The 19,714-nt window shown below is 35.9% G+C and overlaps 2 protein-coding genes and 2 non-coding genes across 4 annotated transcripts; 1 reads left to right on the forward strand and 3 right to left on the reverse strand.

The window, feature by feature from the left end:
- Positions 1-726: 726 nt before the first annotated feature.
- Positions 727-866, reverse strand: LOC141814730 (small nucleolar RNA snoR138). Its single transcript, XR_012600517.1, has one exon. It is a non-coding gene; the product is annotated as a small nucleolar RNA snoR138 (small nucleolar RNA).
- A 1,233-nt stretch (positions 867-2,099) lies between these two features.
- Positions 2,100-2,209, reverse strand: LOC141814693 (small nucleolar RNA Z152/R70/R12). The gene has a single exon (XR_012600512.1). It is a non-coding gene; the product is annotated as a small nucleolar RNA Z152/R70/R12 (small nucleolar RNA).
- A 3,221-nt stretch (positions 2,210-5,430) lies between these two features.
- On the reverse strand, positions 5,431-9,492 carry LOC141830885 (ADP,ATP carrier protein 1, mitochondrial-like). The gene is made up of 4 exons (XM_074718336.1): positions 9,449-9,492; positions 7,683-8,170; positions 6,332-6,703; positions 5,431-5,870 (listed from the first exon to the last, which is right to left on the reverse strand). The coding sequence occupies exons 2-4, from the start codon at positions 8,151-8,153 to the stop codon at positions 5,574-5,576; spliced, it is 1,140 nt and encodes a 379-aa protein (XP_074574437.1). The 5' UTR covers positions 8,154-8,170; positions 9,449-9,492; the 3' UTR covers positions 5,431-5,573.
- A 2,142-nt stretch (positions 9,493-11,634) lies between these two features.
- On the forward strand, positions 11,635-18,456 carry LOC141833727 (uncharacterized). Its single transcript, XM_074721225.1, has 9 exons — positions 11,635-12,111; positions 12,228-12,368; positions 13,044-13,457; positions 14,400-14,504; positions 15,076-15,216; positions 16,510-16,713; positions 16,882-16,974; positions 17,056-17,167; positions 18,037-18,456. The coding sequence occupies exons 1-9, from the start codon at positions 11,653-11,655 to the stop codon at positions 18,078-18,080; spliced, it is 1,713 nt and encodes a 570-aa protein (XP_074577326.1). The 5' UTR covers positions 11,635-11,652; the 3' UTR covers positions 18,081-18,456.
- The last annotated feature ends 1,258 nt before the right edge of the window (positions 18,457-19,714 follow it).

Consider the following 19,714-nt stretch of genomic DNA (forward strand, 5'->3'; position numbering starts at 1 on the left):
TATATTGCATCTACTTTGATAAAAAAAAATTTCAAAAGACAAAAATAGGATTAAAAAAAAGCTTAATTTGGAAGAACCAAAACGGCATAAGCTTATTTATCAACTTACAAAATCTGTGGTCAAGTCTTATGGATTTGGAGATATAAGCAAATGTCAGTTAATATTCATCCGAAAATAAATGGAAGATAATATAAAGATTTGAACTTTGGAAGAACAATAAGTTGGGCTTTTCAATGAAGAGAATATGGGACAAAACAAGAGATACTAAAAAAATAAGAATACATTTATAAAAAAGAGCTTGTTGTACAAAAGCTCTAAATCAGTAAAAATAGTAACATGTGTTAGGTGACTACAGGCAGCAGAAGAGCAAATTAGTTTGTGCTGCAAAGGAGTCCCCCAACTCAATCTTGCACAGAGATGTAGGGCAATCAAACAATGGTTCTTGTTCAAAAGCGTCGGTGCTGTGCATCAATATATGGCATGCAAGTAACAATTTACATCACCTACTTAAGTATCAAAATATTAATTTGTAGCTTTCAGAAAATACGTGAAATGCTTGATCCACAGTGAATAATGATTAATTGATATAAACCATATTTATTCTTAAAGAAGAAATTAAAATGTTACAAGGTCACTGAATTGAAGTTTAGTCCAAATAACTAACTAATCCCCTTCATGTATCATAATTAACTCAAATACTTGTATTGAAGTGAGCAAAATCATTCTAAATATCTGAAGCCATCTAAGAGAGGAACAATTAAATAAAACAATTCCTTTCCCTCAAAAAGATTCATGTTGTTCTGTGCCACCGTCTGAACTGTATGCACATCGTTGAAATTCTTGCATCCAGTTATTCAAGTGGCAATTTATCAGATTTTTATGGATGAGACAGTATCAATGAATCATGGACAAATGCATGAAAGAAAAGGAACAGACATCAGCAACTCAAAGACAGAAGAATATATGGAAATGAAGACAAACAAGAATAGTGTTGGTTAATTACGGGCAGCACAAGACAAGTTCATTTGTGCTGCAACGAGTTTACCCTAACTTAATATTGGCACAGAGATTAAGCATCCAGTTAACTGATATTTAATAGAACGAATCAAAATACTTTCTTCGCTTACTTGTGCATCCCTTGTATGAAGCCTATCGGATTCCACCTTGTATGAAGCCTACAGATCAGTAATCATATAGGCCAACTAACTATAATTGAACACCAGTAGAGATTAAGGAAAATTAAATTTACCCTAAAACCTAAATAAAGATTAATTTATAACAACAGCACAAACTTGTTAAGCAACAAACTTACATCAATGGAGGCAACAGGAATGGTATGTAGCAGTGTTGGGTGAAAAAGGACAGCAAAAACATCAATATATTAGTGCTGCAATGCTCATCCCATAATTTATTCTTGCACAAAAAAAATTACAACCGAACAATGGATTTTGCAAGGAGCCTCAGTTGTTGTGCCTCAATCCAACTAAATTTCTATTAACTACTTGTACTTTATCTAACATTACAGAAATGACACATAATCTCTTGGATATCTGTACAATTGAATTAACATAATATGATACTTTCAGCTGATGTTATACTCAACACCAGTATCACTACCCCAATTACGTAATACTGGTCATTTTCCAGTGCCGAAATGTAAAAAAATAACTGAAAACTGAAGTTTGATTATGAGATAGGACACAGAAAAAAAGAATTAAGAAGACTTACCAAGTGAACCAAATTAATACGCAAAACAAGATATAAATGTCTGAACCATGAATGAAGCTTTCTGACTAGCAAAACAAGTTAAAAAGTAACAGAGAAAATACTATTAACAAGATAAACTCAAATCAATTAGTGATTGCATTTATTAAAAACACATATTACTCTGTAAACAAGAATACATTTAATGAGCTAAAAAGGTTGAATTTTTTAATTGAATAAAATCATAATCGAAGATCAAGTGTGATAATATTTATTGAATCAAAACGATTAGCTTAGTAAAGAATAATTTCACGCAGAATCGAGCAAATCAATAATATTTCAATATCGTAGTCCAGATCGATCAAGACTACAAATTAATCTCATCGAAGAAATTGTGAGCTCAGTGGAAGGAGAAGTCGTATTAATGGTGAGAAAGGCTCACGGAGATAACAAACAACATGCTATCGCCACTGCCAACACCAGTTCCTAAACTCATCATCGCGTCAACCGATTCTTCTTTCGCTGAATGCAGCATAAAAAACATTTTTTTATGAGAATAAGGCAGCAAACCCATGAATCAGAAAAGACAAGATCAAGCATTGCACAGAAATCGATCTTCGAATAAAGCCTCACCTATAGAGGAAAAAAATAAGTTTGGTTTAGAACAAAAAGTAAAAGACAGAACTAGTAGGCTTCACCGTGTGTGACAACAATGATAGGATGATAGATCGGAAAGCCTCATTAAATCGACTAAAATATTAAGCCAGCAGACCGCGCGGAGAAGTCGAAATCCACAACGCGATGGGCAAAGGAATAGGCAGGCACCTGACCACGACGAAGATAAAATAGGAACAATCCGCCTGAGGGCAATCGAAACCCTAGGACGGCTCAAGTCTTGTATCATCGAAGGCAGCAAGGGATTCTACATCTGCTCTATTTATAGAATTTAGGTTTTCGGACAGTGGCGGCGGTGAAGAAACCTGACAGATTTTAGGGTTTCTAATTTTTGCGTCGGGAAAATAGACACATATCAATCGTCCGATGGAATTTCCCTGCAGCAAGATAGACGCATACCAACCGTCCGATGGTACAAGAGAACCCAAAAGAACGCGCCCTCGTGAGCTGCACGTGTAGTTTTTTGGTATGACTTACTATTGTGTTTTTTTTATAATCAAAGGTCATCTTGATTCATCCATCAAATCCGAAATTAGAAACGACTCTTTATCCATCAATTAATATCCTCAATTTTTTATTATATTAAAAAATATTTTATAATATATCGTATTTAAAATTTAAATCATGATATTCTACCGCATAAGTTTTCAAGTTATTCATCAATGCTCTATGAATGTATTTTTATGTTAAATTAATGGATTTTGTTTTTCTTTTCTAACGTGTTAAAAATTTTAAAAATAATTATTTTGTATTTAATAGAATTTTGTTGTTTTTTCTATTTATTTTGTAAGACATTTCGAAGATGCCACTCCTGTTCCAAAAGCGAAACCATTGGCCTTGGAGATTTTAGTTCTCCACCTACTCTTTGATTTCAAAAGTTTGCTTAGCAATGGAGATTGATTTTTTGAAGGAAAAGATACCTACATTGGACGGATCTAGGAATCAGAGTTGGAGACTTGAATTTAATGAGATGGAATAGATTTTAGGTGTGTAAGGGATGTGTTCCTGTTGAGATCAACTTCTGAACACGTTACCAACCGCTTGGTAAATGAGCCGACCTTCTAGGAAGAAGAGAGAGCGACGGGCTCCGCGATCTGACAAGAACCAAAGAGGTTAGGAGTGTCTTAGCTCAACCACTCCGACGTTCAAGTCAGTTCCTAGCTTTTAGAGGGAGGAGTAGAATGAGGAGATTAATTGAGTGTATGTATAGATTGTGCGTGCATACCTGTATTTGTGAGAAGTAGGAGTTATATATATAGGGGAGGGGAAGAGAATAAGGGAAACCTGTCTTGTCTTAATTAAGGAAAATATCTGCGCATGTAGATCCTGTCAGATGATATGTCCCATCTAAGTAAGAAAAATGTCTCATCGTCGTTGAAAAAAAGTCATATCATGCTTCATTATACTGCGCCAACATACCGCATCAATGGAGGTAGGTTAATCATACCATCACACGATTGCCCAGATCCTCCTGGCGGCGGCTTAGTTGACTGAGGGAAAGGAATAGAGTCAGTTAAACGTTAAGTATGGGCACGGGATGAGTGGTCGGTAGAGAGAGTCCGAGTCTATTCACTCGAGTTGAGCATTAGACCTCGACCTGTGCCTCTTCCTGAGTTGAGCTCGCTTACCTGGGCCCGAACAAAATACTGAACTGAGATGATCGAGGTCTTCAAGGGGTCGGGCGTTGGACCCCGACCTCCGAATGCCGGATTGAGGTTACTAGGAGTGGGCTGTTGGTGGGTCTAGATCCATGTCGGGAATCAAGTCGAGTAATAGGCCTTGACTTAACTCTAATGGCCGGTCAAGTCGGCCGAGTGGGATGTGGGACCAAATCAGTCACCTATATGACGTGTCATTGGGGTGGACTGGGTCTTTGACGTACTGAACTAGGTCAGATCTAAGAGCATCTGCAACGCTAAAGGTATAACACCTCCATCTCATCAAAACGCTGGAGTCCACTGCCACATCTGCGTTATAACATGTTACATTTTTCACCCCACAACGCATTTAACGTTAATACGGGTCCCAGTTGTCGTGGTCGATCAGCCGATCGACCACCACATGTGGTGGTCGACTAGCTGGTCGACCACCACATGTGGTGGTCGACTAGCTGGTCGACCACCATGTGTGGTTCATGTCTTCTGAAATCCAACGGCTCAATCCACAAATCCAACGGCTATAATGACTATTTTCTGAAATCCAACGGCTCAATCCACAAATCCAACGGTTAAAGGGTCAACCACCATCATGGTGGCCGACCATTGGTCGACCACCATGTGGTGGTCGACCACCATGTGGTGGTCGACCACCAGCTCGTGGTCGATCAGCTGATCGACCACCACATCGTGATCGACCAGCTGATCGACTATCTCCTACCGCAGAACTACGTAAAAAATTTTAATATTAAAATAAAAATTAATTTAATAAATTAAAAATTAATTTAATATATCAATGGAGCCCACCACATTCGTTAAAACGCGTTCAAGACTCTGAACGCGTTAAAAACTTTTAACGCGCCGCAACGCGGCTGCCGTTCATCCGAGGCGTTATAATGCCTTTTAACACGGCGTTGCGGATGCTCTAACAGGATTAGTTTTAGTGGACTAAGTAAAAAAATGTACTTAGAAATAGCCTAATTTAGGTAAGTTAAAGTTGATGAATAAAACACTCAAGGACAAAACCAATAGAATTTAAGGAACTTTAGTTTGGGAGGTTGCATGAATTAAATATTATTGTGATCGAAGGTGTTATGTCCCGTATGACATCAACTTTCTTACCCCTAACATGTTAGTGGCAATAAGAAACAGAGTGCTTTTTTTTTTTGCAAATAATCACGATTCAAAATGCACACCGCGCATGCATATGAATGCCAACGTCAAAAAAAGTTATCTTACTTCCTGGATTTACTTGCCGAGTGAAATGCAAAACTGAACCATCCACTGATCCACAACATGAAGGTATCTTTTGCAAAGAATCTCTCAGTGCACAAAATGAGCAGCAGGAATTTGCAAGAATTTAGCAATAAAATTAAAGAAAGAAAGCTTTTTCTCAAAGCTTTTGCAGCAAAATCGTAAGTCTCACAGTAGAAGGAAAAAAATTGTTAGAACCAAACCTAACATCTGAGAAATAACAAAATGGCAATAGGAACCTAAACTATGCTTTTTCGTCGCCATCAGTTGCTAAAGTGACATGTATTAAGCACCACCGGAGCCATACTTCTTGCCGAAAACTATCAGTTGCAGCTTGTCGTAGCCAGCAAGGACACCGGCACCAGCAATGGCACGGAGAATGTTAGCACCTGCACCTTTGAACAGAGATTTTGGGCCCTCGTTCTTCAGAATTTGACTGAAAGCGTCAAGGGAGCTCTTGTACTTGACAGCCTCTCCTGAGGTCATCATCATCCTTCTGCGAACTGTGTCGATAGGGTACGATGCAAGCCCGGCACCATTGGTGATCACCCAGCCAAGAGCAAAGCTAGCAAAGAAGCTATCCTGTGGAATGATTCAACAGCTTAAGGAGAGGTCCATATTGGCGTGCAAACAAGATTGAGAGAGAAGAAGAAAAAAAACATTCTGCTCCTTAAAGATTTGCCCACCTTTTGCATTTAACAATTAAATCAAGATGACTCTAAATGTAGGGAAAAAAATCACTTTTATCCATCTAATTTCCTTTCTCTAGTCAACAATGTCATTAATTTTCAATCTTTGGTAATGACATGCATGTATAACTGTAGCATGTATAACTAGGACATATACCCAACGATGTTAAAACTGTGGGATAAAATGGTCCAATTTTACTATGATTGTGAAGTGAATGAGAGGTGAGCTAAAATTGATAACTCTAGAAGACAAGATGAAGTTTCTAATTCAGAAACCTATTTGCAAACGAGAGGTGTTAAAAATTGCAGCTTCTTTACCGTGTGCATATAAAATGTAACACATTCATTTTGTACCTGTAGTTCTCCGGTGAGAATCACTGGCTTCAATGAATCATACAATCCAAAGTAAAGACCGCGATAAACTATGATTCCGACACACGAAATGTTGAACCCACGATAAAGGCCAGCAATGCCATCGGACTGCAAAGTCTTCCTGTAAACATCAATAAGACCGTTGAATTGTCTTTCTCCGCCTTTTTTAGCAGCTTTCGAATCATTTGCTAAACGAGTTCTGGCATAATCCAGGGAGTAGACAAAAAGCAGAGAAGAAGCACCGGCTGCACCACCAGAAGCAAGGTTTCCACCAAACCATTTCCAGTATCCATCCTTGTCTTTCTTGAAATTGAACATCCTCTTGAAGTAATCCTTGAAAGCAAAGTTCAAAGCCTAGAAAGACAGCAGAAAACTATAAGCATAGACAAACAAACAAGGACAAGATGCAGATGAACACTGAACGATCCAAGGAAACGGTTATCGAATTAGATAATTAAGCATGAGACAATCCACTCAGATGGAAGAGACACAAACTATGTAAAGAAACTAACAACATTAACATGGAGCTTATGTTATAAGATTCAATTCTTTGCAAAGAGATGGCAATTAGCAATCACATGAACAGACCAAGATGTTATAGCTGGTTAACTGAACCAGCAGAGAATTATGTAGGGTGCCATACAAATATAAAGAATTGGATTTCACACATATGCAACAACTATGTTAGACTCAAATATTGCAACTATGTTAGACTCAAATATGTATCCAAAATGGATCTCAACATTTGTCATGTTTTTTTTATTTTTCAAGATGGGGGCATGAGGACACAAAAAAGGGTCCAAACTTAGAACATAGGCAAAGATACACAAAATATAATAAAAATAAAAATATTAATATATATAACATATGGTTTTGAAATAACATGGCGGCTTTTGGAATAATATAGTATAGGGGCGTCTTGAAAATTCTAATAATCAGCTAGCACTCTCCTCCATTCACTTGCAAGCCTTATTTTCCATCTACCAACGTGAGACTTCCCTCAAAACAGCTACTTAGACTCTTTTTTCCACAATTATACCAATTTCAGTTCACATGATATAATTATAAAGAAAATTCTTTGCGGAATTGTGGATCAAAGGGAGAAACATAAAGTGTTGTGCATATACTATATAAAATCGGGAGGTATTACATCCAAAGAGCGGTAAAAATTATCGTTACATCAAATGGCAATCAAGTATTTTTTGTTTACTTATAAAATTTTGCAATCCTTATAAAATGATATGAGACACTATACTAAAGGTGAACAAAGACACTCCATAGACAATACGTGTATTACAAGTGAACACAGACAATATGAGTATGCATAACTAACCTGAGTTGGGAAGTAACGAATGACATTAGCAGTGTTGCCTCTCCATAGAGATGCAAAACCTTCATCTTTGATCGTCCGTGTAAAGCAGTCTGTTATACCCTTGTAGGGTTCAGAGAGGCGACCAGCCTTTATCATCTCATCTTGGTTCTGGATTAGAAGTTTCACGCGCTCAATGGGAGCAGCAGCTGATTTGGAAACAGCTGCAGACACTCCACCCATAAGAAAATCTATGGCAAAATTTGTAAATCCTTTTTCTGAAGGTGCATTCACAAGGATAGGCGACACAGATGACAACATTGCAATATCACTGGTAGCACTACTTGCAGACAACACTGGGTTTTGAAGTCCACCATTCATGTGGTTTGCTGTTGAAAAATGCCTCTGATGTACCAAATGTGTAAGTCCAGAACCAATAGGGAATTGTCGAACAATTTTTTGGGTGACAGTTGGGTATTTAACTTGATCAGCCATGACGCTAATAACAAAGTCTACATAAGACACAAAGTAAGCTACCTCAGTATATAATGAATGGCATGCATAGACATGTTAAACCAATTAAAAGATGACAAAGTGAATCTTAAGTAAAAGCACATTTCCTCTAATTGGCATGTGATATAGGCAATATAATCAACACACTGTGCAAGAAGTTTGTCTTAGTTGGAACAAGGGATCTAAAATGTAGAATAATCTTCCTATTGAATCACTGGTAAGAAAAGGTAATTACAACTATTTAAGGACAGCTACCCGTATTTAATCCCTCTATCAAACTATATAAGAGCACAAGACTATCACTAAAAATATTCAAATATTTTTTAAAATTATGTTGGTTACATAACTTCTTCAATCCTATATCTCTATCATACCATCAATTAGAATTATAATAAAAATTATTGGTCATCTTCTAATATACTCTATTCTCTCATTCTATTACCTACCAGAGCTATACCTAATGCTTTTAGGAAGTAAATTGTAGTTTATCTTTCAACACATCCATCTTAACATTCACGTCTTCAATATACTAACTTTCTTAGTATATTTTGTAATTGTCCAACATAGACCTATGAGGAAGGCTAAACCTCCATGAGCCAATACTTCTATATGATAAAAAGGACAAAATACTTGGGCCAAAAAAAGGTGAATGTTTAATATAAAAATATATTTTTTTCAAACAAGAATCAAGGGTATGATAGGATCATGACATATCGAAATATTTCATTAACGTGTAAACAAAAAAATATAGGATAGTTGTGAAGATTAACAAGGGACAATATTTAGATGTCTTGACCAAACATGATAGACAAATAAACTGCAATGAAAAAAAAAACATTAGCAGTAGCACAAAATTGCAAACCAAACATTGTATGACAATGAGAGGCAAAATAAAGAAGACATGTTTTAACTATAAGTAGATTCCAGATATAAGGAATGGCATATCAAACTTTTTTAAAAAGGCTTTGAATGAATCCAAACTGCAAGAAGCAAGCCCTAGTCTTATCAAAGAGTTAAATTGACTAGTCCAACTAACAAATCAACAGTCTACATCGATGGTAGATCAACTGGATGAAGCAACAATGAATCGCAAAAAACAAAATCCCCCACGAAATCTCATAAGCACAATGGAACAGATCCAGATTATCACACAGTTTGCCATGAGCTAAAAAGGCCGATCTTTGGAGCAAAGAATACCGTTCCAAGCAAACAAACCAAAAACCACGAAACTAAATCAAAACCGAACGGAATTTTATAGAGAGCGGGAGAAGAATCACCTTTCCAAATCAGCGACAGAGAAATGCTCCTCCGTTTCTCTCCCTCTCCTCTCTCCTCTCTCCTCTCCTCGCACTGGGGGATATTTATAGGAGGTTGTCTAGGGTTTCTCCTTCATGTTTCTGCGGCCTGCGGATATGCGATGCGCATCACGGCCGTCCAATCCCTGGTTTTCTCCGAGCCTGATTTGGATCCCCCAATTTTTCCTTTTATAAATTTGAAATTTCGAGCGGATTTGGATAAAAAGAAAGTGTCCGTTAGGAATAAAATTATAATAAAAGTTGATTTAAATATTTGATTTATATAAGATTATTTACAAGTTCAATAAATAAATATGTCCGAACTGAATCATTCTTTTATTTAGTCATCAATAACTTCGTTTTTTTTTGTAATCACTTTTTTGAACCAATTAATCCGTCCAATTCCGGCGTCGGGAATTCTTCATACCTTCTCAAACTCATCCACAGATTATATCAAATTTAAAATAATTATTAGTTTAGTATAATAACTGAATTTGCATGTATATACATGCTAAATTTACATTTACACTCTTCAACAAAAAGAAAATCCGTCACTCTAATAGTCTCATATGATCAATTTTATGATTATTTATGAGAAAGTAAATCAAGAAGTTGATTACGATAAAGGAGAGCATTATATCAGTTTCGTCAAGATTCGTCTCTTGTCTATTTCAGTAACTCTGTTCCATCGTAACCAACTCAACTATGTCCAAAATGCTACATTTACACTCACTCAAAAATAAAGTGTCAAAAGTGGATCTAATCTGTTAACCCGATCCAATCCAATTTTTTTTAAAAAAATCATGTTAAGATTGAGAATTTTTGAATTCGGATCGGATTAGAATTGAGAGTTTTAGATTAGATTAAATTTAGATCAAATTATGATTTAAGATTTAGAAGATTTTTTAAAGTTAAATTAAATTTTATTTTAAAAATTATGATGTTTTATGTTATATTAATATGATAATGATAAATATTAAAATAAAAATAAAGGATTATTAAAAAATTAATAAAAAAGGCTTTTTTCTCGAGTTATTCAAGTTAGTCAGATTATACGGGTTTGAGTTCTGATTTATGATCGAATTTAAATTTAGATCAAATTTGAATTAATATTTTTTAATAATATTTTATTTTAATTTGATTCAAACTCATCTGATTTATTCGAATTGACACCCCTAGTCAAAAGGGTAGTGGCAAGGAAAACATCTATGGATTATACAGTCCATCAATCAACATGTAAATTTTGGCTAAAAATTCCATATCGAATCTTTAATTTGAGAATGAATTAGGAGTTGAGGAGAAAGCGTGAGCCTCTTATTCTTAACAAGCATTCTTTTACCTTTAATTGTAGGACTCACTTTCACTATGTTAGAATGCACCTCAAATCAAGGGCGGAGTCACGCTTTGATTTACTTAGGCTTTAGTCTAGGGGGGCGACCACAACCGACCATATTGAGAAAAAGGAGATTAAAAAAATCATCAGTGGAAAAAGAAAAGTAGTTTGGAAAATTGATGACAGAAGAAAAAAAATAATTCGAAATAAAGATCAACTCGGGTAAATGAACAATTTTGGCTCCGCCATGGCCTCAAATTCCTTTCCTTCTTATAATTAAGTGATCGTCGTATAATCCATATTATCATTGTAATTCCATGGGTGCTTATTGTTAATTTACACAAAATAAGATGATAAACATAATAATAATAATAATTACTAGTATCTTATGTCTGCATTTGTTTTCTTTTTTTTTTATAATTGTCAAAATGTGTAAATTAACAATAACAAATAATATAAATCCTTCCATACGATTATATAAATAAATAAATTTTATCTTATTTTTTATATTTAATAATTTTATAAAAGTTAAATTTAGAATATAAATATAATCGTTGCAATGATATTCAACTCATATTATAACACTCATAATATATATTTTTAGTTTATCGGTATTTTTTTTGAATTTATTTAACAACTGTTAAAATAATAAAATTCATGATCTAAACCGGAATTATCTGGTAACGACAAGTGCTACCCGTATCGGAAACCGATATCGATATCTAAATCAGCGATAAGTCGGTCGGAGTTGACTCATGGTTTTTTAATTTATTTTTTATTTTCTTTCCTTTCCCATTCCCGTTCTCACCTCCCGGCGTTCGTCTCTCCTCGCGAAAGGAACAAAGCAGCAGCGATGGTGGAAGACCAGGTCGATCCCTCGATCGCGCCCGACGCAGGAGGAGGCGCCGCCCGGCTCCTCCTTCGCCCTCGGCGCGAGCCATTCGAGCACGGCCTTCTCCCCATCCCCAAACTCATCTTCTCCGATGGGACCGTAACGCTCGCCCCGCTCGTCGACAAGATCCTACGGAGATCCGTCCCGTCTCCGCACCGCGTCGACTGTCCTGCCTTAGCCGACGCCCTCCAGATCTCGCTCGACCACGCCCGTCTGGCCCTCGACACGATTGCCTCCGTCCACCCCTCCGATCCAGCTCCAGATGACACCGTCGACGTGTATGACCTCGTTGTCTTCCTCTACATCCAATCCTACAAGCGGCTCGTCCCCCGGCCGCACAAGGACTCGGCTGCAATCGCCGATGTCTGGCCCTCCACCTCGGCCTTCGACGGGTATCTGTCGGCCCTCTCGCCGCTTCAGGTAGAACAAGAGTTTTGATCCTGTTCATCCCTTTGGCTGATTCCTTTTCACCTTATTTTGATGAATGATGAGAATATACAGTTTGGTGTTTCTGACTACTGGACTTTCAATTGCAGCTTGCACGAAGCAATAGTCGTCGATTTATGCCTTCACAAGCAGACGAACAAGCTCATCAGTTGTCGTACTTACAAAAGCATATGGGGAATATACTCGCCCTTTTGGCGGAGCCTGTTGAAGAAGAGGGTGACGAATCTCTGGTTTGTCTCACTCAGATATACTTGCACTTAGTGTGATTTTTTCCTTTCGCCTCACATGCAACTTCGAGTTACATTCCATGTTGGACTCATTTTACTTTGCGTCTGGTACATATAATGTTGGCTGCTATGTTTTCGGTTTTCAATTGTTAGAATGTCCTAATGTTTGCCTCATATATTTAGAATGTTAATTCAACATTCTCCGTTATCCATATGTAAGCTATGGATAAGTGGATAATTTTCATCCAAATTTGTATAAAGGAATGGAATATAGAGAATAATGAAGACTTGAACTGTGTATCTATAAAATCCTGTCTGACAACATGTTCATTTACTATCTTGTAGACTTCTAAATTAGTGACACCTTGTTCTTGTGTAATGTGCTCATCCATTTTATCATAAACTCTTGCGTATTGTTACATAATACTAGGTGTTTTGGAAGATAGGTGTCAGTACTGGTTATTATATACTGGTAAATCGTTTGTGTCTTTTTCTCAGTTTATTATGAAAATACTTATCATGTATTTAGATAAATTGTTCCATATCAAGCTATTATCTTTTGTAATCATCTAGTTTTGTTGAAGATGTCTCATGCCACTATTATTTCCTAATGCCTAAGTTGCAACATTTTTTTTCTTATTATTATTGACTTTTTTTATTTAAACAACTGGCTTACAGGTTTTGACAACAGAAAGATTTGACCATCTTGGTTTTCTCCTCCATTTTTCTGAAGGTATTCCTTTGAGCCAGGCAGCTCCTTTTTTTGCTAATTCAGATCCAGATATGCCAGCTGCTCCTGTTTCTGCTGCCCAAGTACATGAATGGGTTGTACAAAACATAATTGCTTCTTTAGAACACAATGCAGAAAAGGCATTAGCAAAAGAAAATGGCTTTCTAAAAAATACTGCAGATATTGATGTGCCTATGGCAGATGCCAGCCTAAGTCATGCAAAGACCCAAAGCAGAAGTTCTCTTTCTGGGACCTCATCACCTGCTAATCCAGCATTCAGGACAAATTTAACCGTTGTGGAGGGTATATCAAAAGCTTCTGTAGTCAAGCAATCATGTGATATGAAAGGAGATTCTATAAAGGTAAGGCCAGATTTTTTTTTAATTTTTTTTATTTTCCAAGTTACAAAAAAACTCAAGACCTTAACTTGTTGCCGAAGGATCAAATCTCTATTGGTAGTCATCTTTGTAATAGTCAACTATTGCCTGCCTACATCTATCAAAATTTTGGCATATTGCTGTGGTTAGTAGGATACAAACAAAATGAATAATGGAGGCTAGAGTAGCTATTTGGTTATAGATGCCAAATACATAAATTTACAATTATCTGTTAAAGAAAACAAAATAACAGATAGTATGACACAAACAATCACCTCAAATATCTGTTAAATTCAAATTTGGAAGTGTGAATTTTTATATATCTGGAGAGTATGACACAAATAATCACCTCAAATATTTTAATCATACTTATTCAGGAATGCTTAAGGGAGTAGTAGGTTCTTGGGCAGTCTTGTTGCATTGAAGTATTTTGTTTTATTTTAGTTTTTTTAAAATAACTATGTGATGTATGCTAGCATTGTTTATTTTCTTGAATTTGAGTACCGTAGTTTTTGTGATCAAGCTAATTGACAACATTTTTATGGCTATCTCTGTTCATTTCACATTGTTATTAGTACTTTCACATCTGTATGTTGTAGTGCTAACCAATTAAAATATTGAATGGTATGCTGCTGCTTCCTATTGCTTCCATCAGCCTTGTTTGTGCATTTGTCAAGGGCAATGATACCCGGACAACTACTTTTATGGTACATGACAATTAAACTAAGGATTGAGAATCTCGAACTTGAAATTATAATATCTGTGTTCTGTCAGGCTACAATCCCCAACACTATTTTGCTTGTAACAATCACTCTTACATTCTGATATGGCGTTATACTTGAAGTTCTAAAGTAATCATATGCTTCATCACAAGCTTGCTTTCATGTGCTGGAATTACATTTGCTTAATTGTATAGTTGTACTGCAGGTGCTAAATTGCCATGATTCAGTGATTTATATATTAGCACCTCTGAGATATGCTACAGTTTATGGATGTTCGGATGCAACTGTTATTCTGGGTGCCGTTGGTAAGGTATGCCTTGTTTTTTTCCTGAAGTCTTGGTTCCATTGTGCTCATCACTATTATGAATCCAATGGTGTTTTTATTTGTTCTAAAATGATTAAGTTTTGATCCTCATAAAATTTTAGAAAAAAAAAAGATTCATATTTTAGGTATATAAAAACAAAGGTTCTAGAAACAGAGTTGCACCCATTGGAAAATTTCCCAAAAAGGTAAATTCCTATAGGAACTTTGCAAGGCATGTAGATATCCATATCTCTGCAAGTGCTTTTCTTTGATGCTTTAGCATTCATGATAGTGAAATGCTTGATGGTTGTGTAGGCTGGATTCGTGGAATTGTATTTGCCCCTTTCAATTGCTTTGCTTGCTAAATAGCTTTCAATTATCTTTCCTTATCCCAATTTTCTTGTAAGATAATCATATGGAGCAACAATTATTAAAGTTTATTTTATTTTATGTAAATACCCTGATCTTACTACTCATCTAAATAATTTTTTTTCCTTTTGACTTGTAACTATTTTACATATACTGTTTTCCTGTTCGTGTTTGACCAACAGCTGTCTCATTTTGTTGGTTTTCTTAGGCTGTTAGAGTGGAGCACTGTGAAAGAGTACAAATCATTACAGCTGCAAAACGCATATGTATTGCAAACTGCCGTGAGTGTGTGTTTTACTTAGGGGTCAATCAGCAGCCCCTTTTTGTCGGGGATAACCACAAATTGCAGGTTGGTCTTTTTATTTGTTCTTGTAATTTAACACTGCAAGATTTCCATGTTGGTGTATCATACTCATCCTGTTATTCCTTCAGTTGATAAAAGCAATTCAATTAAATTTGATGGTAGTTTTGATTGAACAATAAGTAGTGTTCTTTTGTTGTCTGAGATTTCTATTTCCTGTTTCAAAATTGTTCCTGACATGGTAGGTTATCTAATCCACTGAAATATTCTTTTTCTGTCAGATGAGTGTCAGCTGTGTACTACTGTTTTCTGTCAAACGAGTGTCAGCAGAGTGTCAGTTGTGTAATATTCTTTTCTGTTAGACGAGTGTCACCTGACTATAAGCCGTGTCTACCTTCCAGTAATATGGTAGTACAAGTAGTGTTGTTTGGGCATCACAATTCATTTTGTTTCTGGTCCTAATCTGTGAAACATACTATTTGATGATGATTATGAAACCTACCATGGTTATGATTTTATGGAATCATAGCCTAAGATACTTATGCATATTGTGTTAGTGGCAAGATTGAGATTAATTATTTATCATGGAAAGTTAGAAATCTAAATTCCATAATTCCTGATTTTGCCAACCAAACCAAGCAGTTCTGATTTTTCTTGGCCTTAGAAAAAACTAGCTAGCTCAGTTACTGTCCATCAGGTCATAAATTAGAAAATAGAACTGTAACCTCACATTTAAATTTTTGATTCTTTATTAGTTTGGAAATGGTTAATCATTCAGTTGTTTGCTCTCATCATTTGATCATATAGGACTAATTGCTTATCCTAAGAACTGGGTACTCCTAGTCCTCCTAGTCTCTTCTCTGACCAAACTGTTGAAAATTATACAAATCCAACCGTGAAAATCATCATAGGGATGTCTATATATATATATATATATATATATATATATGTCTATATATATATATATATATATAGGTGCTATTCCTATTCCTTGAACATGCTGAAGTGCTTTTAGATTATTCTGAATTGACCAATACCCGGTTAATGGTTATTATATATTTTTTGTTATTTGAGTGATTTTCCCATCATAAAGCTTTCATTTACCATGCAATAGACACTGATTTGCTATTTGGAATTTATTTAACAGAAATTACATGTAACATTATTTTGTACTGTTCAGATTAAGGGAAGGAATTCTCTAATTTATTAAGAATATTTACCATCATTATTACTGTGTCTGCATGAATGAAAATCTCCTACCAATTTTTGTTGTTGATAATAGTTGGGATGTCAACACTACTTCAGTTTCTTGGAATATTGATCTATTTTTATTCCTTTTAGGTGGCACCATTTAATACCTACTATGCACAATTGGAAGAGCACCTATCTCAAGTTGGTGTGGACTCTAGCATCAATAGATGGGACGAACCCTTGGTGCTTGGGATGGTGGATCCTCATGATTCACTATCTCACCCTGTGGGAGTGTCTGAAATTCAAGCTGAATCCGCCACATGCATCGATCCTGATCAGTTTACTAACTTCTTGGTATGCCAATTAAAAAAATTTAGTACATTTTTCCCCTATTAAAGTTTCCTTTTCAATTAGCATAGACTGCATATTTTCTCAGTTGCTCTAATTATACTCTTTTTCTGCTGCATTGAATGTCTTACACTTCTAGCTGTCGGTCATCTAAGTATTTATGTGCTTGTACAGATTCCTAACTGGTTTGGAGCTGAATCGTCACAAACTACAAGATACAATCCATTTCCCTTGCCTGAAATTTATGGAGCATCCCAGAAGAAGAAGGTAATTGCACTACCCTGTTTATTGCAATTGCTTATATTTCTGCTCCTCATGCTAAACACCTTTTCTCACAATTTTTGTCAGCATACAAACTTGCTCGTTGTTCAACAAGCTATCAGAGATGTGCTAGTTGATGAAAACCGGAAGCGTGAACTAGCATCTGCCCTTCATGTTCATTTCAAAGACTGGTTATACGGTATCGTCTTGCTTTCACTATATCCATCCAGATAAAAAATAGTTACTACTTTTGTATCCATCCCACAATGTGGTAAGCAATAACAGAAACATAATCTAGGGGGTAAACTATCTATATATTAATCGGAGAAGGGTGGATGGCACCATTACAGTCTGTCATCAGCTCTTGCTTGGAGAGTTCGTTGTGGATATTGGTGGTTCTGGGATGCAATGTTTTTAATTAAACCCACACCTGTTAGCGAAACACTCTCACCATGATGGTTTTTTGGGTCTTGCCCAACTAGTTGATAAATTGGTTCAATCCGGTTGTCTTAGATCTCATCAGTATGGAATGGGTTAACTGACACATTTAGGTGTGATTTTTTCAACATTGGTTAGTGGAAAGATAGTGATGACAAGAAGGATGAGGGGAAAATAGTAGCGATCAGAGTAAGAACGTGACATAGATGGGTGAGGATCAATAGCAATGGTGAAGATTTAGGCTCATTTATTTTGTGGAAAATAACTTACACGTAAAAAAGCTTTGAGGAAAATTAACACTATGTCAAATGATGGTCTCAGGCAATAGATAGTCTATCCACTAGTATTTAGCGCTTAGACAGTAGGTAGGCATCTAGGGAAAAAAATGTATTGGATGAACATGAATTTTCATTGCTCCAAATCCTGGAAAATTTGATAAATATTTTTCCAGAAACTGAACAGTTCCATAGAGCGAGTAGTCATGCGACATGTTCCTATGACTGAAAACTCTTCCTTCAAACACATTGTTAAATGTACTCTTTGCATGAAACCTATGAAGTGAACAACACTAGCATCCATCCATCTCTTGAATTTTTTCAATTCTCTACTGATCCAAATATATTTTCACAGCTTCTGGGAACATTCGTCAGCTCTATTGTCTACAAGCTGAATGAACTGTGCTAAAGCAAAGGTAATCTCATTCCCACTCCCCTCCGTTGCTTTCCAAAATAACATAAAGTTCTTCTCTCCTCCATTCCAAATTCTTGTGGGCTTTCAATAAAATTTTGAGCTGCTCAGTTTGCAAAATGTTTCAGCGAGATATAAGTTTATCGTGCTCTTGTGTATTTCCTTTTTCGGTTTCCTTAACTCCCTGCTTCTCTTCTTCTGTGCTCTTGTCGGGCCACTGCTAAATTATAATGCAATTTTGAGGACTGAATTCTTGAGTAACTGTATTCTTCTTTATGAAGTTTCATGAATCTGGTGAAGATGGCTTCCCAATAGTATATAGACATGAATTTATAAATGCAATGGTGATATCAATGTGTTGGTACCTACCTGTATACGTTGAAGATGGCTTCGCAATCATTTGTACCAAGTATTTATTTTTTAATCGATTGAACCCATGAATTGTGTTCATATTTTTTATTTTTGGAATTATGGTCACAAGACAATTCATGGGTTTAATCAATTAAAATCATTAGTCGTTACCAATTATTGCACATATATTGGCCTATGGAAGGTATATGCCGCTCTTAAATTTTTTTGACGGTTTGTATTTTTTTTAAAGCAAAGTTTGAAAATGGGAATGAATAAATAAATAAATAATTGTTTTTTGAAAATAAATAAATAAAGTTTTAAAAATAGTTTCAAGTTATTTTTTGAAAGTCCATTTGCAAGCAATCTCAGTTGATATTTACTGGATTGGAAGTATTTTTGAACCGCTTCTCGTACGCGATATCAAAATATCATAGACGACATGAAGTATCGATTCATTCACCTTGCAGTGAAGTGGAAGTGGAAGTAGAGGAAGGCAGAGAATGTTGGTGGCGATCATGAGTATGTTGAACAGGGTGCCATTGTCAAAGCCTTCGATGAGCAACTGTGAAGGGGAGCCGGAAGCTGCACGTCCTCCTACTGAATCCAAATGCAGTTGGTCAGAACCTGACTAGATGGTTGCTGAAGATCGGCGCTCGGGTGGGCAGGAATGTGACAGTCAGAAAGCTAAAGCCCAACTGAATAAGGTAGGCGGTGCCCAGAGCCATGTCCTGGCCTGGCGATCGGCAGTGAGCTACAAGGTCGAACTACTATGATGACTATAAAGCTATCGCCAGCTTAAGCCAGTGGACCGGAGCCTGAGAGCTGTGCGTTGAATGGGAGTAGGGATGGCAATTTCCACCCTACGGAGGATTCAATATTCAACCTGAATAAAAGAGGGTAGATAGTGAATTTTTTTTTGAATCGGATTAAATAATCGGACATTAAGAATAAAATCCTTTTAATATCCAACTCAAATATTTAATTAAATTATATAATAATATTTTTAAAATATAATAACATTAGAGTGTTGATTTAAAAAAAACATTCATAATTAATTATCAAATAAAAATAAATTAATAATTAAATTACATAAAAAATTATTAATATAAAAGATATTCGATATGTGAATAGGGATAAATATTTTATTTTTAAATAAATATAAAAATGAAAATGAAAATTGAATATCTAAATCGACCTCTTATCCCTCTAAACAGGATAAATGAGTGTGTCTCCGGAGCATAACTGAGTTGGTTATGACGCAGCAGAGTTG

The sequence above is a fragment of the Curcuma longa genome, chromosome 1, assembly GCF_044706935.1.
Source record: "Curcuma longa cultivar G26 ecotype Majalengka, Jawa Barat chromosome 1, ITB_CL_G26_1.1, whole genome shotgun sequence".
Taxonomy (NCBI): Eukaryota; Viridiplantae; Streptophyta; class Magnoliopsida; order Zingiberales; family Zingiberaceae; genus Curcuma; species Curcuma longa.

Coding starts and splice junctions, on each gene's coding strand:
- LOC141830885 (XM_074718336.1), bottom strand. CDS start 8,153: ATGGCTGATCAAGTTAAATACCCAACTGTCACCCAAAAAATTGTTCGA. Junction 6,704..7,682: donor TTCGTTACTTCCCAACTCAG/GTTAGTTATGCA, acceptor CTGTCTTTCTAG/GCTTTGAACTTTGCTTTCAA. Junction 5,871..6,331: donor TTCTCACCGGAGAACTACAG/GTACAAAATGAA, acceptor ATCATTCCACAG/GATAGCTTCTTTGCTAGCTT.
- LOC141833727 (XM_074721225.1), top strand. CDS start 11,653: ATGGTGGAAGACCAGGTCGATCCCTCGATCGCGCCCGACGCAGGAGGA. Junction 13,458..14,399: donor TGAAAGGAGATTCTATAAAG/GTAAGGCCAGAT, acceptor GTTGTACTGCAG/GTGCTAAATTGCCATGATTC. Junction 17,168..18,036: donor TTTCAAAGACTGGTTATACG/GTATCGTCTTGC, acceptor ATATTTTCACAG/CTTCTGGGAACATTCGTCAG.